Consider the following 17,388-nt stretch of genomic DNA (forward strand, 5'->3'; position numbering starts at 1 on the left):
CTCTCTTTATATTGGACGATGAGTCTGTGTGTGCATGACAGACTGTCAAGCACCTGTGTGTTTGTGTGTGTGCCTGTGTTTCTAATCTTGTCAGCAGCTGTCTAAACTGTCAGTCATCCACAGCAGGGCAGATACAGTATGTGCTTGGGCAACTGCACAGGGAGCACCCACCACTCAGCACAGAAAAGCACATTGACTGCTTGCTAAGGAAAGCACAGCATCCGTGACTAATCCAGTAGTTACTGTTAAATAGAAGATATACACTCACTGGACTCTATAGGAAGTACACCCTGCTAATACTGGTTTGGACCACCTTTTTGCCTGCACAAGTGCCTTAATTCCTCATGGTGTAGATTCAGCAGGGTGCCTGAAATATTCATCAGGGATTCTGGTCCATAATGACATGATAGCATCGCTAACGTTCTGCAGATTTGTCGGCTGCACATCGTGATGAAAATCCCCCATTCCACCACATCTGTAAGGTGCTCTATGGAATGGAGAGCTGGTGACTTTTGGGGGTCATTTAAGTTCAGTGAACTCATTGTGATGTTTAAAACCAGTTGGTGTTTAAAAAAGAGCCAAGAAAAATATCTTCCACACCATTAGACCATCATGAGCAGCCTGAACCATTGACAGAAGGGAGGATGGAGCCATGCTTTTGTTTCTGTACCATTCGAATATTGCAGTAGAAATTATACCGAACAATGTTCATCTAGTAAGCTGGTGGAAACTGTGGCCTCATTTTCCTGTTCTTCGCTGACAGGAGTGGGTGACCCGGTGTGATCTTCTGCTGTTGTAGCCCATCTGCTTCAAGGTTAAATGTGTTGTGCATCAGCTGATTAGATATTTGCATTAACAAGCCTTCAAATGACTGTACCTCACAAAGTTGCCGATGAAGTGTAGACTAGAACTAGAAAATAATTAACAAAGTAATAAAATATAAACAGAGTACACCAAGGACCAAATTAGATGTTTACTGGATGAGTGTCTCTTCACAGCGTAAGTACTTGCTGCCATATTTGAATGATTTTTATCAGAGTCAGGGGTATCATTTTATAGCAGTTTTATGGCCATGTTAAGATGATATATATGGGATGAGGCAAATCCCAGGAAGTAAAATAATACACCTGTGGCACAGAGGGCAAAACATCCTCTAAGACCTGCTTTTATGAGTCCATCTCAACAAATAAAATAGTGAAAAATTGCTGCCTTTTTTAGTAGCTATGTGTCCTTTTTTCATCTCAACACACAGATGAAAAACTCATTCATTTTACCTTGCACTGCCCTTGTTCTCTCTCAACTTCCCGCTGTCCCTCCATATTTCCCGCTTCTCCCCTTCTCCGTTACTCTCGGAGGACTGCCTACATGCCAGGAGGGTGGCAGAGGGAGCCGGTGAGGTTATCCAGTTGAGGATTTCACCTAGTCATCTTTCCTCTTGGTATTCATACCACACCGTTGCCCCCTGAGGCTTCCTGCCTGAACATTGTCATTTCAGCTCTCACACTCTCGTCGCTCACTTCCTTGCTCTCATTTCTCCATCTTCCCTCATGTCCTTCTACCTATTTCTTGCTTATTCTCTTTTATGTTGTCTTTCTTCCTGTCCCTCCCTGTGTCTCCCCATGTTCTGCCACCTCCCCCCCCCCCCAAGCTCTTTGATAGTGTGTGCATTTCTAATTGTGTTAAAGCTGCCAGTTGTTACGGCTGCTGAGATGGCCGCGGGGGCAATCTGTGGAGAGCAGTTGATTTGGCTGAGGTCACGGGGTCATATTCATAACAACATCCTGCTGCCTCTTGAGCTCACCGGGTTGTCTGGCTTTATGTCTGAGTGAGTTGCACACAAACAAAGCTGTGCTTTTGTGTTTGCTGAAACTCTTCTAACATAACTAAAAAAAAACAAAAAACATACATCACTACTAGTTTTAGGGTTACTTTCAAAATAAAAGAATAAAACTTCCAGTCTGGTGCAAAAGTCTCAAGACACCCCTTATTTCTTTGTATGTTGCTAGGGAAATGGGAAATAGGTAGAGCGGTTTAATGAAACACATGCATCCACGGAAATACAATCTAAAAGGCAAAAACATTCCTAACGAGCTTGAAAGTCAATATTTGATATGAGCAGCTTTATTCTTCACCCTGAACTTTCTCCTGAGGAGTCTTCAGGAATAGTTCTCCAGGCTTCATGGAAAATATTCAAAGCTCTTCTCTTGATGTTGGCTGCGTTTGGTCTGTTCTGTATCAAGATGATCCCACATCTCAAACCAGTCTGAGATGATCTGACATTTGTGACGCGACACATTATCCTGTGGGAAGGAACCCGCAGAGGATGAATGCACAACGGTCATAAAGGGATGAACATGGTCAGCAACAATACTCAGTTTGTACTAAAGGGACCAAACGATGATAAGAAAATATCCTCCACACCATCACACTACCAGCATGCCGAACCTGTATCATTAATTGGCTCAGTTTCTTTATGCTAGTTGAGAGGAGTGGGATCTCAGTATGGTCTTCTAGCCCATTCTGATGCCCAGTTTTTAACTTCAACAGGTCTTTTTTTAGAATATCTACATCCTTAAATGTATGTAGCTGCTGCATGTGAGTGGCTGATTAGAGCCTGTGCATTAATGAGCAGTTGCACAGTTACACAACCTACTGTTTAGTGTTAAATTTAATATTGATTTATTATGGAAAAAAACTGCATTTAAAAATAACCCTAAATAACATAACTGGTAAGTTTTTAAATTCCATGAGCTGCGTCTGTGTTTCTGTGCACAGGGTTTCATTTGTTTGTGTAATTTTGTCTGAGGACTTCTGTGGCCAGTGAGTCAATAAAGCTCGTTATACTACGCTCTACCCTCAGGGCAGCTGCTGAATCTGACACAGCTTCTACACACCCCTAATTAACCGCTATGTCTAATTAAGTGGCACTCTTTCTCTTATACACACAAACATGCACACATCCACTCATATACCCTGTTACACAGTCAACGAATTAATGGAGAAGGAACTGGCACAGATTTAAAGACGCTCACAGTGCTGGGATTTTGGCATGCAGCATATGGTTTTTATATTGTACAGATGATGAATGCAAGACAACGAAAGGTTTTTATGAGATGAAGCTGACAGTCGCTTTAGGTAGTGTCTGGGTTCATAACCGCAGTGATTCATATTGCACTGGCTTCTCTTTGATTTGTGTATGAAGCAAATCTGTTTTATTTATAGGGCCTGAAGCTACATGCATGTCAAATACCCCACCATATAAAATACACTATATGGCCTCGAATAGCACCCAACTACAAATCCCCAACCAGACAAGACATTCAGGCGAGACAGCTGAAACATATAGACAGGTAGTGCTCTTCTTATGCAGGCAAGATGCAAGCTGTCTGGATTTTTTTTAGTTTTATTTATTGCAGAGTCAGTGTCCCAGAAATGATAACAGACAGCGGTCCCTTCAGAGAATAGCACGAAGACACAAACTCATTTGACAGGTGATTAAATGTTCTGATTTGCTGCAATTTTGAACACACCACAGAAAACTTGTCTGTGACAGTTGTTGTAGTGGCTGGGTGGGTGGGTGGTGTGGAGGGCAAGGGAGGGGGTTTGGGGTGTGGGTGGGGTGGAGGCAGTGAAGCGTTAGTTCAAATCTGCACCTGTGTTTCAAACAGGAAATGTACATTTTCAGCAGCTTTGTAACAAGATTACGCCTGACGTTAAAGCTATCGCTTTCACTGAAAAGAATGTAAATGTGTGCTTTGAACGCAACAAACATAAAATAAGAATAAATAATGAAAGTGAAAAAATTCTGTGCGTGTGTCTGTGTGTGTGAGAGAGAGCGAGAGTAAGAAAGACATGCAATACTTGTGACAAAGAAGAGAAATGGAGATTAAACTGGCGATAGTGTGCGGATAATTAATACCCAACAGGCAGCTGTATTTTATTGCATTCGCCATTCTTATTGATTGGACTGAAATTTTCATTTAAAGTTTGAAATAAGCAGTATACCCCCTTGTAGAAATCACTGTGCCTCAGATCAATAGTCAGTGGATTAGAACTAAACAAGTGCAGTCACAGAAATTCAAATATCGAATTTTAGAGCATGCTGAGGGACCACTCTGAATCGGATCTAAGAAAATGCCAAGGGGCAATGAGAAAGTAAAGAGAGTGTGAGGAAATGAGGGACAGAGAAAGAGACAAAGAGAGATGATACCTGCACTTATGCCTGTCTTCTTTCCCTCTTATCTTTTCACCTTCCTCTACCGACTTCACACATCTTATCTTAATAGAAACCGCTTTACTCAGGAATTTCAACTGGGTCAAGTCTCTGCTAATTCAACTATTTGGCTCTGTGTGCCAACCCTGTGGGACATAAGCTCCATATCATATCCTCAGGCTGCCACCCGCCTGCCTGCTTCCCAATTCAGAGGTCACATGCTGCCCAGCAGCCCATTTAACGTAGCACCTGCTGCGAACGTCGATTGATTCTCCCCAACTGTTGCCGCTCAATTGAGTGCCTCACTGCCTCACCTATGGGTACTGTGCACAGACTATGGGAAGGTGACACGGTGGGAGATTTACAAGTAGTGGAGACAGGAGCAAGATGGAATGGGAATGTGAGTAAAATGCCCCTTTGGGATGCTACACTAATGTTAGCCTGCGCACGCGCTAGATCACCTCAGCACGGACTGTGGCCAGTGCTACTGTGGCCCCCACAGTGTCACCTTGGGTTTTGGGGGAGGACTGATGATTAATGGGCCACTAAGTGCGCAAACACTGGCTCATTTCCACCAGCACTGCTGTTGTTTCTTGCTTGGACTTGCTCTCTGCAGAGAATGGAGGGCATTGCTTGTGAGAATAAGATGGCGAAATCCAATCAGAGAACAAGCAGAAAACAACTGTGAAAGTGTTACATTTATCATTCAGTTCACACCATAAAATGAGCGATCTGGTGCTGGCAGAATGAGGTGGGGGGTGGGGGGCACGGAAACAAAAGGAGGAAATGGGTGGACAAAGGAAAAATGAAAAGAACTTGACACAGAGGAGAAGGATGAAGTGGCAAGTAATGTTGGAGGACAGGGGTAAAGCAGGAAGAGGACCCATGAAAAAACGCAGATGAAAGGGAAAACGAGTAGCTGAGAGGTAAAGAGGCAATAAGGTGTAAAAGGGGAGAAGTTGTGGAGGAATTTAAACGGACTAAGAGAGAGAAAAAGACTCTACAGGCCAGAAGGCAGAGTGCTTCTTTTCCAGGCATTAGACATGCCTGACAGCCTGCTGAGGTTTATCCGCAAGCTGTATGAGAGGCAGTTCGATCAGGTATAATAGGTGTGTGCGGGGGGACTTAACTCACCAGGTGGACGCGGTACATGATGCTGATACCAAGGGTCATGAAAGGCTTGGAGAAGTCAATCACCTTTTCACGCTCTGCTGTGATGGTCAGGCCTGCGACTGCCAGGTCTGCTTTCTGCAACAGGATAAGTAGTATTACTGCATGAAAAGTCCAACTCACACACAGCACAGCTCCGAGGCATGGCATAGTGTTTGTGACATACCCAATAATTTGAAGATTTTGAAAAAAAAGAAAGATGAGGATGACATAAGAAGTGGGCTACTGGTTTGCTAATTCCCTAATAATGCCCTTTTTGTATCCTCTAGGCTTTTTGTCCACCAATACGGCTATCCGTGATGGGGATAATCCGGCACTGGCATTGTGTGTGTGTTTGTGTGTGTGTGTGCAGTGCACGAGAGAGCTCAGGGTAACCATTGTGGCTGGCCAAGGGAGCACTGTCAAGACAAATCACTCGACAAAGCAGAGGCTAGTAAAACACAGAGACACACACACACACACACACACACACACACACACACACACACACACACACACACACACACACACGTAGAAATGGTCAATGCAGCTGAATGCTGAATGGCTCTGTACTAATAATACAGGCCAGCAAAGTGCAACTGCAAGGGATTTTTCATCTCCCTGAGGAGCAAAGAGTGAAAGCAGCAATGCATTCCTCTTTGTCTGCTGCAGGAGGACTAAGAGGATTGGGGACATAGAGGGGAATGGGAGAATGAGGAGCAGGGAGCTGTGCTGCAGCACTGCAGACACTAGTCAAAATCCACAACATACTGTTTCTATGTCAAGGAACGAGGAGGGCATCTGACATACATAACATGCACACATCCAAGGCGCGTCATCCATTTCGATGTCATGTTTTTCTATAATCACTCTGACCTTCAGAAGAGGCCTCAAATGCTTCATCTAGAAACCCCCAGTCTGACTCCGTCTGTGCTTCAATTAATACTCTGCACTTCACATTTGCATCTCTTTAACCTCACGGCAGCCTTTACTCCACACTGAGGCCTAGTGTCTCCTGCTGCCCTACTCTCAGCCTGCAGGCGCTGACCCGAGATTATCATCTGTTCCCAGCCTCCTGTCTCGTTTCTGACCGCTGTTTGAAAGGCTGATTGCCTGCTCCCAGTGCTGGAAGGAATCCAAATACAGCAAATGACCATCGAGGCAATTTTAACAAAGAAAGTAACAGATCCTTTGAAAAATGAACACACAGTTGTAACATCAAGTGAAATATTTACGTGGCGATGGAATATTAATATTGATTACCGGATTCTTCTGCCTCCCTGCTGTTATGCCTTCTAGTATGTAAGAAAAGACACAGTGTAATGTCGCCTGTTCAATATTGCATCATACCCGTTTCCACTTGCATTCAATCAGATCATGCTAAGCCAGTAAAAAGGATGCGAAACTGAACGTGAGAGATGAATTAAACATGACCCTTGAGGATTTAGCATTTGACTTAGACTTTAAATTTTGGTCTTTAGAGATGCTGTATGTCTCTGTTCTCTAATCGCAGCACTGTGGATTAGGTAACCGGCACATACTGTACTTAGACTTGTGTCTGGGTTCTTCTTGGCCTGACTCATTGTTAGCTTAGGCTGTCTGACACCCGTCAGACTAATCATCCTCATCCGCAATGAAATCTTGCTCAGTCTGAAAGGTACTGGCAGGGAGACGGGTATCTGTTGTCCAAAATATCCTGATGCTGTCTTCCTTTGCTCCTACCAAGTGTATAACACCCCTCTTCCTCCATTTTCCTTTCTTTACCTGTCCTTTCAACTTGTAGCCAAGGCCTGTATATTTTCCCACAATCCTCTTACACTGCCATCCTTCCTGTTCTTTTCTATGCCTTTAACCAAACACTCCGAAGCCTTTCTGTCTACTGTGTAACTTCCCTGCAGATGCCACCTTTACCATGAAAATCCCTCTCAACCATGCCAATCCACGGCTCAAGCTGATGTCAGAGACACATGTCGACTTCACCCATGGCCGTTCTGAAGGTCAACCTTCCAGAGGCAAGTTATACATGGATGTAGGGGGGAGATGGACTGTGACAATAACAAGAGCAGGCAGTGTACGCGTTACATACTTAATGGCTTTGCCCTCCATTAGCCCACAGAATTAAGACAGATCACCTCTTAGGACTGACTTAACACTTGTCTGTTTCACTCACCCCGCCCTCTTAATTTTTTAACAGCTCTTTTACTTCTTTCCCCTCTCCCTCTCATCCCTTATATAACCTTATCTGCCTGTTAACAGCCACGTACAGCAAATAATATAAGGGCTCACTCAGAGATTTAACAGCAACAAGACTGATCCAGGAGGAAAGTCTATTAAGGTCAGTTCAGCTAAAGCGGCTGGCAGGAAACAAGCCACCAACAAGCTGTGACTACTTTGAAAAATACAATACTTAAGCTGAAAAGGCCAACTGCTGAATGAAGGAAGGGGGCTATATGATATGAAGGAAATGTGCTGTAAATTATGTGAAAGCTGAGCAATACACTTTGGGTTTGTTTCTATGTTTCTCTAAGAAGAACAATACAGTGGTATCCACACAGCTATGGTGAAAATCTTGTTTTAAAGGAAAAGTTGTAAGTTGTAGAACCACCTTTAGGAACAGCTGGAAGTAATGGCTTTCTGCATGTCTTTGGAAGAATTTAGTCCACTCTTCTTTACAATGTTGATTCTGTTCATTGATGTTTGAAGGCCTTTTTTTATGCACAGATCTCTTAAGGTTCCACACAGCATGGTTATGGCTGACTTAATAACTGCAAGCCCAGGTCATGTGCACTAATCATCACCTATCGACTACCATGCTTCATGTTAGATGTTTGTGCTGATCTGCTGAGTGTGGTTTTTGACAAACATGGTGCAGTACATCATGGGCAGACTTCTTCACTTTAGTCTTGTCTGTCAAAAGGACATTGTTCCAGAAGTCTTGTGGTTTGTTCAGATGCAACATTGCAAACCTATGCTTAGACTTCTTTTCAGAGAGAAGAGACTTTCTCCTGGAAACCCCTCTAAACACTTAAACCTCTACAGCACAGTGTTGCCCTAGAGCAACAGAAAGTCTTTTTAAGCCTCATGACCTGTACGTGTGAAGTTAAATGATGGAAACCAATGAACCATGAAATTTTGCATGCCCAGAAATTCTTTTTGTTGCCTCGGGCAACGTAGTGCAATCAGGGGAACTTTGAGGGAGATTTTGATAACATTGTGTTTGTATGTAATGATATGTTATTTCATGCATTCGTGCGCAAATTTGTGCACATTTCACATGTTGCTGATGTGATGCTTCTTGCTTAGTGGGAGGCCATCAAAAGCTTTCTCCATATGAGCAACAACAGTTGCCTAGTCCTTGCTGGATCATTTCAAGTCAGTTTTAATTATATAGTGCCAAATCACAATCACATCAGATGGTATTCCACACAGTTGTGAAGTTTACATTGGGAAGGCTGTCCAACCACCTGAGCTTCCGAGTTGAAATGTGGTCCAAAATACAAAATTGCATGAAATCTGTGCAAAGAGTTCGAGCCATTAGTGGGATATCTCAAAATTATGACGACAGGAGGAAGAAGCAGAGTCCCAGAGCTCCCATTCCAAATCAGAATCTCATCACAGACAATATATTATAATATATCACTTTGGCCAACAGTATGTGATAACCCCATCACCCCAACCGATTAAGGCTGCCCCTCCCTGATTCTAGTTCTGCTGGAGGTTTCTTCCTGTTAAAAGGGAGTTTTTACTTCCTACTGTAGCCAAGTGCTTGATTATAGGGGGTCATCTAATGTCAGGGTTTTCTCTGTATTGTTGTAGGTTCGTGACATTACAATATACCACCTTGAGGTAATTGTTGTGATTTGGCACAATACAAGTAAAACTGAACTGAACTGAACAAGGCAAGATGCAGGGTTCCTGGGTGCACAGAAAAACCAAAAGTGATGTGTATAAAGTGTAATGCCCACCTCAGAAGAACTGTTTTGGTAAGTTTCACACAGACTGACAGTCTCACAACAGTATAATCAATATGACATGATATTGCACAATTTGAACCTAAGCCTGCATCAAATCATTTATGTAAATATGTTTCACGTCTTTTCAATTCTTTGTTTCAACATTGGTCGACATTTTTGGAAGATTTGCTGAGGTCTTTTTGCTTTCTAAAAGTTGTGTGATGAATTATGAGATAATAATCTTCTCTGTGGTTTTATACCATTGTTGCACAAAAAAAATATCTTGGCAATAAAATGGCCTGAAATGAGTCAGAAAATGATGTTCAGCATGTACCATCAAAATGTGTGCAGTAGAGGGTTCAGGCATTTAACATGCTAACTGAGGCCTGTAGAGTCTGAGATACAGCTCTTGTTTTCTTTCTTTTTTTTTTGTAGTTTCTCTAAGCATTGCATGATTTGACTCTGGGGTGAATTTACTTGGATGTCTGTCTGCCTGGGAAAAATGGCAAGTTCCTTTTACTTGTGAATCCTCTTTCTCAATGTAGAATGATGGACAGGAGCAATTACTTCTTTTATTGATGTCATTCCTTTTTGGCATTGTGTTAACACACACCTGAATGCTTCAGAACAAGCTGCCAAAACTTCTGCGTTTACAGAGATGCTTACGCTTGCTGATGATCCATTAATAAAACGCATTTGATTAGCAGCACCTGGCTGCTTAGCTTTTCACAGGACTGCATAGACACCTGTAAAAACTTTCTGTCTCACACATATGCGAAGGAGAAAACATAATCATTTATGGTGATATGGTTTGTTTGTTGGCAATATTATTGTCTATGCATATGCAAATATTTACATACTCTTGAGATTAACTCTCCAACCATGCCCGTCCATGTTCCGTTAGCTCCGGGAACACCGTAGACGCCGTCCCCCACCAGCCGGATGCGATACTTAAACTTGAGAATGTCTGCCAGCTCCTTCAGCATGTCCACACAGAAGCCCTCATAGCGGTCATTTCCCTCGAGTTCTTGGTGGTTCTGTCGGAGCATCACATACGGATTCTCCTGAAAAAAACAAAGGATTTGCGTTGCATTAGATCTCATGATTTTTAAGTGTGACAGCAATACAGAATTTTAGTTCTAGTTCTTCTTAACGTCTCTCTCTAAACCCCTTTACTCCTAAATAATGAAGTAATTGCCAGAAAATTATTATTTTTTTAACTGGAGTGTTAAAATACAAAAAATAAGTTAGTTATCATTTTCCATATATGAGTTAAAATTTTTACACTTTTTACTGTATTCAGCATTTTTGGGTAATTTATTACCAAATCACCCGAGTCTTCCTTTAATGATCAATATCATTATTTTACTAAGCCTATCTAAAGATTTTGCAATGAGCAAGAATGGTGGAAGCATCCCACATGTCCTTTAGAGGTCACGGTTCACGTTGTTTACTGCCTTCAATGAAAACTGAGATTTGTGGCTCTGAAGCAGAGCCAAGCACTGAAATCAGTGTCTGTCTGTTTATTTATGTCTTGTTTTGTCATTTAGTTGATGCTGTAGGAAGATTTAAAGAGCCCTGCAGTGATGTATTTTGGAGCCAACCTTATTGTGCTATTTTTCAAATAATGCAACTGTCAGACTGGTGTGCTCAGGCTCCACTACATCACAAAAAAGACAGTGTTATGTACTTTTCCATCCCACTATCCCTGAACTTAGCTCGTGATTCCAGATAAACTAACTTTGTTTGGCAACTTGGCATCAAATAACGATGATTAAAGGTATCTAAACATTTTCTATCACTCTTACTGAAAACTAAAAGCTTTTTACAACAAAGAAAATATATGTGTTATTGAGTGCTTTTAACAATGCAGAAGGTTTTAATTGTAGCTTATTGACTCGTTTTAACATAAATGCCTTCAGCGTATAAGACAGCCACGCGTGTAGACAACTGTGACATGGTTCAGGAGGGTAAAGCATAAACAGGAATAAGTGGTGCTGTATTTCGAGAGCTGGGGATGGGAGTGAAATGGTTTTGTCACTGCCACAGCTGGAAACACTTTGTAGGGTAGCTGGTTGACTACTGACGAATTTGTGCTGAATTTGGAGGCACTTGAAAACTCGGTGCACATCAGGTGGCGTAACAGTTATTAGTACTAAGACTCGCAATGTTGTCATAGCAACTGTTTGGCTCCACCTGTAAGGAGGGGTGAGGGTGGACATCATGTTAATACTGTTGATTGAACAGCTTTGCTTCTTTCTTGGAGGAACCGGACAGTAGAACCAACGCTGCACATCCTGCACTGCTGTGATAAGACTGACAACAAAATGACTGCTGATCAGCTGCCTGTGTCTGCACCGCTCTTCCCCAAGAATCTGCATACGGATTCATTTTATCTAACCAGGCTCGCAGTTTGATTAAACAGACATGCTGTTCACTGACAACAGCCTCCAGTGTTTTATAGCAGCAAAACAGAAAGAAGTTGACACAGACAGGATTACAATATGCAGTAGTGTGAGAGTAAGTGGGTTGGCGCGTTTGCTAAAAGGTGAGACAATACATCTCACGGTGAACAGATCTGGAAATCAACTGATCCAAGTAAAAGCTATTGTTTGCAGCCAAAGCTGTAAAGCTTATTGTTGAATTGCATACTAAAGTTGTACAATTTACCAATGGGGCTCAGTCCAAAGTTTCAGGCACTGGACCCCAAATTGCTACAAGTGCACACATCTGTAGTTGTGTGTTTTATTAACAAAGTTTTTCAACCATAAAATAAATGCATGTGTGAATCAGAGGGTTTATAGTTCTGAATGATCTTATTAGCCCTCTGTTACACGTCCTAATGACTGATTGGTGACCCCACTCGTAACCACCGGTCTCTAAAGAAAAACATGTATTTCCCGAGCAGTTGGCAAGTGGTTATTGGAGGTTTCTGGTGACTGCTGGGAGTTGCTGTGGTTGATAAGGCTACAGTCAAGCAGGCATAGAGTCCAGTCCCTGACCCTAGTAACCACAGTTTGCATGCAAATTGCTGACTTGTCTATAACACTTGCTAACAACTCACTGAGCGGTTGTAAAGTTGTGACAAATTTTACTAGTGTGTGAATGTGTGTGTGAATGGGTGGATGACTGAATGTAGTGTAAAGCGCTTTGGGGTCCTTAGGGACTGAGTAAAGCGCTATACAAATACAGGCCATTTACCATTTGCTACTGCTTCTGTGCTAACCGTGGTTGGCAACCAGTTTGTAGCTGGGGGTCAATGGGGGGGGGGGCACTAGCCACCCCCCTAAATTTCATGACTGAGTCTGCTAGGCCTCATCCATGACTTAAAGTCATAAATAAAATGCACCCTTTTGCTGTGCGCGTGTGTCACTGTTGCCTTTTGAAGTATTTTTAATTGATTATCAGAGTAATATTACAGCAGACATTGGCTAGACATTAGAGCTGTGCATCATACCATCAGCAGGCTTTTATGTGACAAAAAAAGTGATAATAACGATATAGCAACATTTAAATTCTTTTTCATTCATTTAAAGCACTTCAATTCCCTAGTGCGCGCACAACAAAACAAGCAGTGTGTCAGCCTCTGATGGTAATTAGTACCTAAAAAGGGACCTACTTCAACAACCTCCAACAAGACACAGTACTTTTCAAGACATGCAAGAAACCAGTTCCCACTAAAAGGGTTAAAGCAAACTTGTTTCACCACTTCAGGCAAAAGCACACCATTGAATACAACCAGGTTATGACAGCATACAGGGAGTGCAGAATAGGCAAGTTGTATTTTTGAGGAATAATTTTATTATTGAACAACAACCATGTTCTCAATGAACCCAAAAAACTCATTAATATCAAAGCTGAATGTTTTTGGAAGTAGTTTTTAGTTTGTTTTTAGTTTTAGCTATTTTAGGGGGATATCTGTGTGTGCATGTGACTATTACAGCTTGGAGTAAGACAACATGCATGAAGAGGATGATGTGGACAAAATACTCATTTGCCTAATAATTCTGCACTCCCTGTACAAGGATAAGATCACATCTGGTGATGTGTGACCCAGAAGTAAACAAATCACTCATCGACACTGGAGCGTTTGCTTTTTACACTCCACATGACATAAGTGCAAACGGTGGATAGAATTACTGATGCAGCTACATATTGTTTTGCCAATGATATGATATCAATCCAGGTGGTGGAAAAGGAGCAACTGGTTAAAAAACTCGACCAAAGATTGACATCGCAGGGAGGAAATATTTTTCAATTTCAGTTTTATTATGTGACATCGCAGGCTTGTGAAGAGTTACTGTAATTGCTACTGCTGCTGCTGGCACCTCCTGGCAATAAATTCACACTTTGAATTAGGTTGTCAGTCATCAATGACAACAACTCACTGGAAGAGAAGGATGGTAAATGCCCTTAATCCTGTTTGCACTAATAATAAAAACAACTACAGATTGGGATTAAACAAAACAAAAACAAAACAGGTGACTGAAGAAGACAAACCCTCGGTACATCATGGGAATCCCCCAGAAGCCTAAACCTACTGCAAGAAACTAAGGGAGGATTCAGGGTCACCTCATCCAACCCTAACTATATGCTTTAGCAAAAAGGAACATTTTAAGACTAATCTTAAAACAGAGAGGGTATCCGTCGAAAATGGAAGCTGGTTTCACAGAAGACGGGCCTGAAAGCTGAAGGCTCTGCCTGCCATTCTACTTTTAATAAAATAACTAAATAAGTCCAGAGTCTGCGAGCGAAGAGCTCTAATGGCGTGATATGGTAATAAAGTCATTAAGATAAGATGGGGCCTGATTATTCAAGACCTTGTATGTGAGGAGCAGGATTTTGAATTCGATTCTGGATTTTTACAGGGAGCCATTGAAGAGAAGCCAGTATAGGAGAAATATGCTTTCTTTCTAGTCCCTGTCAGTATTCTTACTACAGCAGTTTGAATCAACTGAAAGCTTTCAGGAAGTTTTAAGGACATCCTGATCCTAGAAGTAATGAATGAACTAGTTTTTTCAGCATCACTCTGAGACAGGATGTTTCTAATTTTGGGCGTTTCTAGTTTTGAAGATATTGCGCAAATGGAAGAAAGCACTCCCACATATTTATTTAATATGCACATTAAGGACATATCTGGTTCAGATTCCTCACAGTGTTACTGGAGGCCAAGGTAATGCATCTGGTTAGATACCATATTTCTATATTTTTAAGCCCGAGTACAATAACCTCTGTTTTATCTGAATTATCTGAAGCAGAAAACCAGAGGTCATACAGGTCTTTATGTCTTTAAGACATTTCTATTTTAAGACATCTGGCTTCATGGATAGATAAAGTGGGGTGTCATCTGCATAGCAGTGACAATGTATGCTATGCCTTCTAATGATATTGCCTAAGAGAAGCATTTATAATGAAAACAGAATTGGTCCAAGCACTGAACCCTGTGGAACACCATAATTAGGTAACACTTTATGCAATCTGTAACCTCAGTGTGTAAAGAGGACTCTCCACTTACATGAACAAATTGGTGTCAATTAGATAGATACAATTCAACCACTGCAGAGCAGTACCTTTAATACCTACAGCATGCTCCAATTGCTGTAATAAAATATCATGTTCAACAGCACTGAGCGCTGCACTGAGGTCTAGCAGGACAAGCACAGAGATGAGTCCACATTTTGTACTGCTTTCAATTTCTGTGCGCACAGCGCGATCATACACTCGGTATGACAGACAGACGCTTCTGGAGCTACGTTCGTCAGCCAGTTCGGACTTTACAGCGGGTTTCGACTCCGTGGACGCTCTGCTGCCTGGGATCCTTTGTTTACTTGCGCGACATAGAGGGAAAACAAAGAGGGGGAAACGCGGAGTTTTGTGCCGAATGCGACAGAGAAACAGCAAGCCACCTCTCCCCAGCATCCTGCTCGCGAATCTCCAGTCTCTGGACAACAAACTTGACGAGCTGCGTGCACAGATTAAACACCAACAAGACATCAGGAACTGCTGCGTTCTGGCCTTCACAGAGACATGGCTGGAGCCCAGCGTCCCCGACTGCGCCATCACGCCGGATGGATTCAGTGTTTACCGGGGAGACCGAACGAAGGACTCAGGCAAGAAAAGGGGAGGAGGGGTGTGCTTTATGGTTAACTCCTTGTGGGCTAGAGATGTGTGTATCTTAAAAACTTACTGCTCTCAGAGCCTCGAGCTGCTGACCATTAAAGTCAGGCCTTTTTACCTCCCGAGGGAGTTCAGCTCAGTTCTCCTCTCAGCTGTTTACATTCCTCCACACGCTAATAAAGCTACGGCTATGGACGAACTGTATGACATCATTACTGGACTCGAGAACAAAAATCCAGAAGCTGCCTTTATTGTGCTGGGTGACTTCAACAGAGCCAACATGAAGAAGGTTCTCCCCAAATACTATCAGCACATCTCCTTCCCCACAAGAGGTGATCAAACATTGGACCACTGTTACACTCCATTCAAAGAGTGCTACAAACCCCTCCCCCGCCCAGCTTTTGGTAAGGCAGACCATTGTTCTGCTGCTGCCTGCATACAGACAAAGACTGAAATAGGAAAAACCAGCTTCCAGGGTTATTTACAAATGGGACAGTGAGGCTGAGGAGGTCCTGCAGGACTGCTTTGACACAACTGACTGGCAGATATTTGTGGATGCAGCTGATGGCAACATCAATGGCACAGACTCTGTCATTGGATATATTGGAAAGTGTATGGATGATACCATCACAAAAACCACTGTCCGCATATATCCAAATCAGAAACCCTGGGTAAATAAAGACGTTCGCGCCAAGCTAAAAGTGCGGACCTCTGCCTTTAACTCCGGGGATGCTGATGCATATAAAGCAGCCAGGTACGACCTCCGAAAGTCCATAAAAAAGGCCAGAAAGGACTACAGGGAAAAAATGGAGTCCAGCTACCACAGCTTTGACACCAGGCGACTGTGGAATGGACTGCGCTGCATCACTGACTACAAGAAGGTCAACACAGGCAGTGTTCAGCCCACTGCATCTCTTGCAGACGAGCTTAACAACTTCTATGCTCGTTTTGACGCAGACAACAGAGAGCAGATCCTCTACCCTCAGGAGGACAGTGAGGCTGCAACTTTAACTCTGAAAACAGAAGCTGTGAGATGGACCTTTAAAAAGGTAAATCCTCACAAAGCTCCAGGACCGGACAGCATCCCAGGCCGGCTACTCAGAGTGTGTGCAGACGAGCTGGCAGAGGTGTTCACCAACATCTTCAACCTCTCCCTGAGGCAGTCAGTGGTCCCCACGTCCCTCAAAGCATCCACCATCATTCCCGTTCCCAAAAAATCAGTGGTCTCCTGTCTGAATGACTACCGTCCTGTTGCACTGACATCCGTCATCATGAAGTGCCTGGAGCGGCTGGTGAAAGGTCACATCTGCTCCTCCCTCCCTGACACACTGGACCCTCTTCAGTTTGCCTATCGGACAAACAGAGCCACAGAGGATGCCATCGCCCTGGCAACGCACACCACCCTCACTCACCTGGAGAAAGGGAATACATATGCAAGGATGCTCTTCATCGACTACAGCTCGGCATTTAACACCATCATCCCCTCGAAACTTGCCACGAAGCTCGTCGACCTTGGGCTGGGAACACCAATCTGCAGATGGATTCTAAACTTCCTCACAAACAGGCCCCAGGTGGTGAGAGTTGGTAAGCACACCTCCTCATCACTCATCCTAAACACAGGTACGCCACAGGGTTGTGTGCTTAGCCCCCTCCTATATTCCCTGTTCACACACGACTGTGTTGCTAAACAAGAGTCCAACATCATCATCAAGTTTGCGGCTGACACAACCATCATAGGCCTCATCACAGACAATGATGAGACGGCCTGTAGAGAGGAGGTGATGGCACTGTACGAGTGGTGCCTGGAAAATAACCTGACTCTCAACATCAGCAAAACTAGAGAGATGATAGTGGACTACCGGAAACGACCAGTCAGAGAACACCAGCCCATCCACATCAACGGTGTCAAGGTCGGAAGGGTCAGCAGCTTCAAATTCCTTGGAGTCAACATCATTG

The 17,388-nt window shown here is 43.1% G+C and overlaps 1 protein-coding gene across 1 annotated transcript in view; it reads right to left on the reverse strand.

Moving 5' to 3' along the window:
- grik4 (glutamate receptor, ionotropic, kainate 4) overlaps positions 1–17,388 on the reverse strand; it is a 270,949-nt gene that overhangs the window by 9,039 nt on the left and 244,522 nt on the right. Inside the window, exons 12-13 of the mRNA XM_085371274.1 lie at positions 10,176–10,379; positions 5,348–5,461 (exon numbers count right to left, since the gene is read on the reverse strand). Of these exons, the coding sequence (XP_085227400.1) occupies positions 5,348–5,461; positions 10,176–10,379 (318 nt within the window). The remainder of the gene's footprint in view (positions 1–5,347; positions 5,462–10,175; positions 10,380–17,388) is intronic.

This window comes from Diplotaxodon limnothrissa, linkage group LG14, assembly GCF_057381915.1.
Source record: "Diplotaxodon limnothrissa isolate DT_005_m linkage group LG14, D_limnothrissa_male_GT1.1, whole genome shotgun sequence".
NCBI lineage: Eukaryota > Metazoa > Chordata > Actinopteri > Cichliformes > Cichlidae > Diplotaxodon > Diplotaxodon limnothrissa.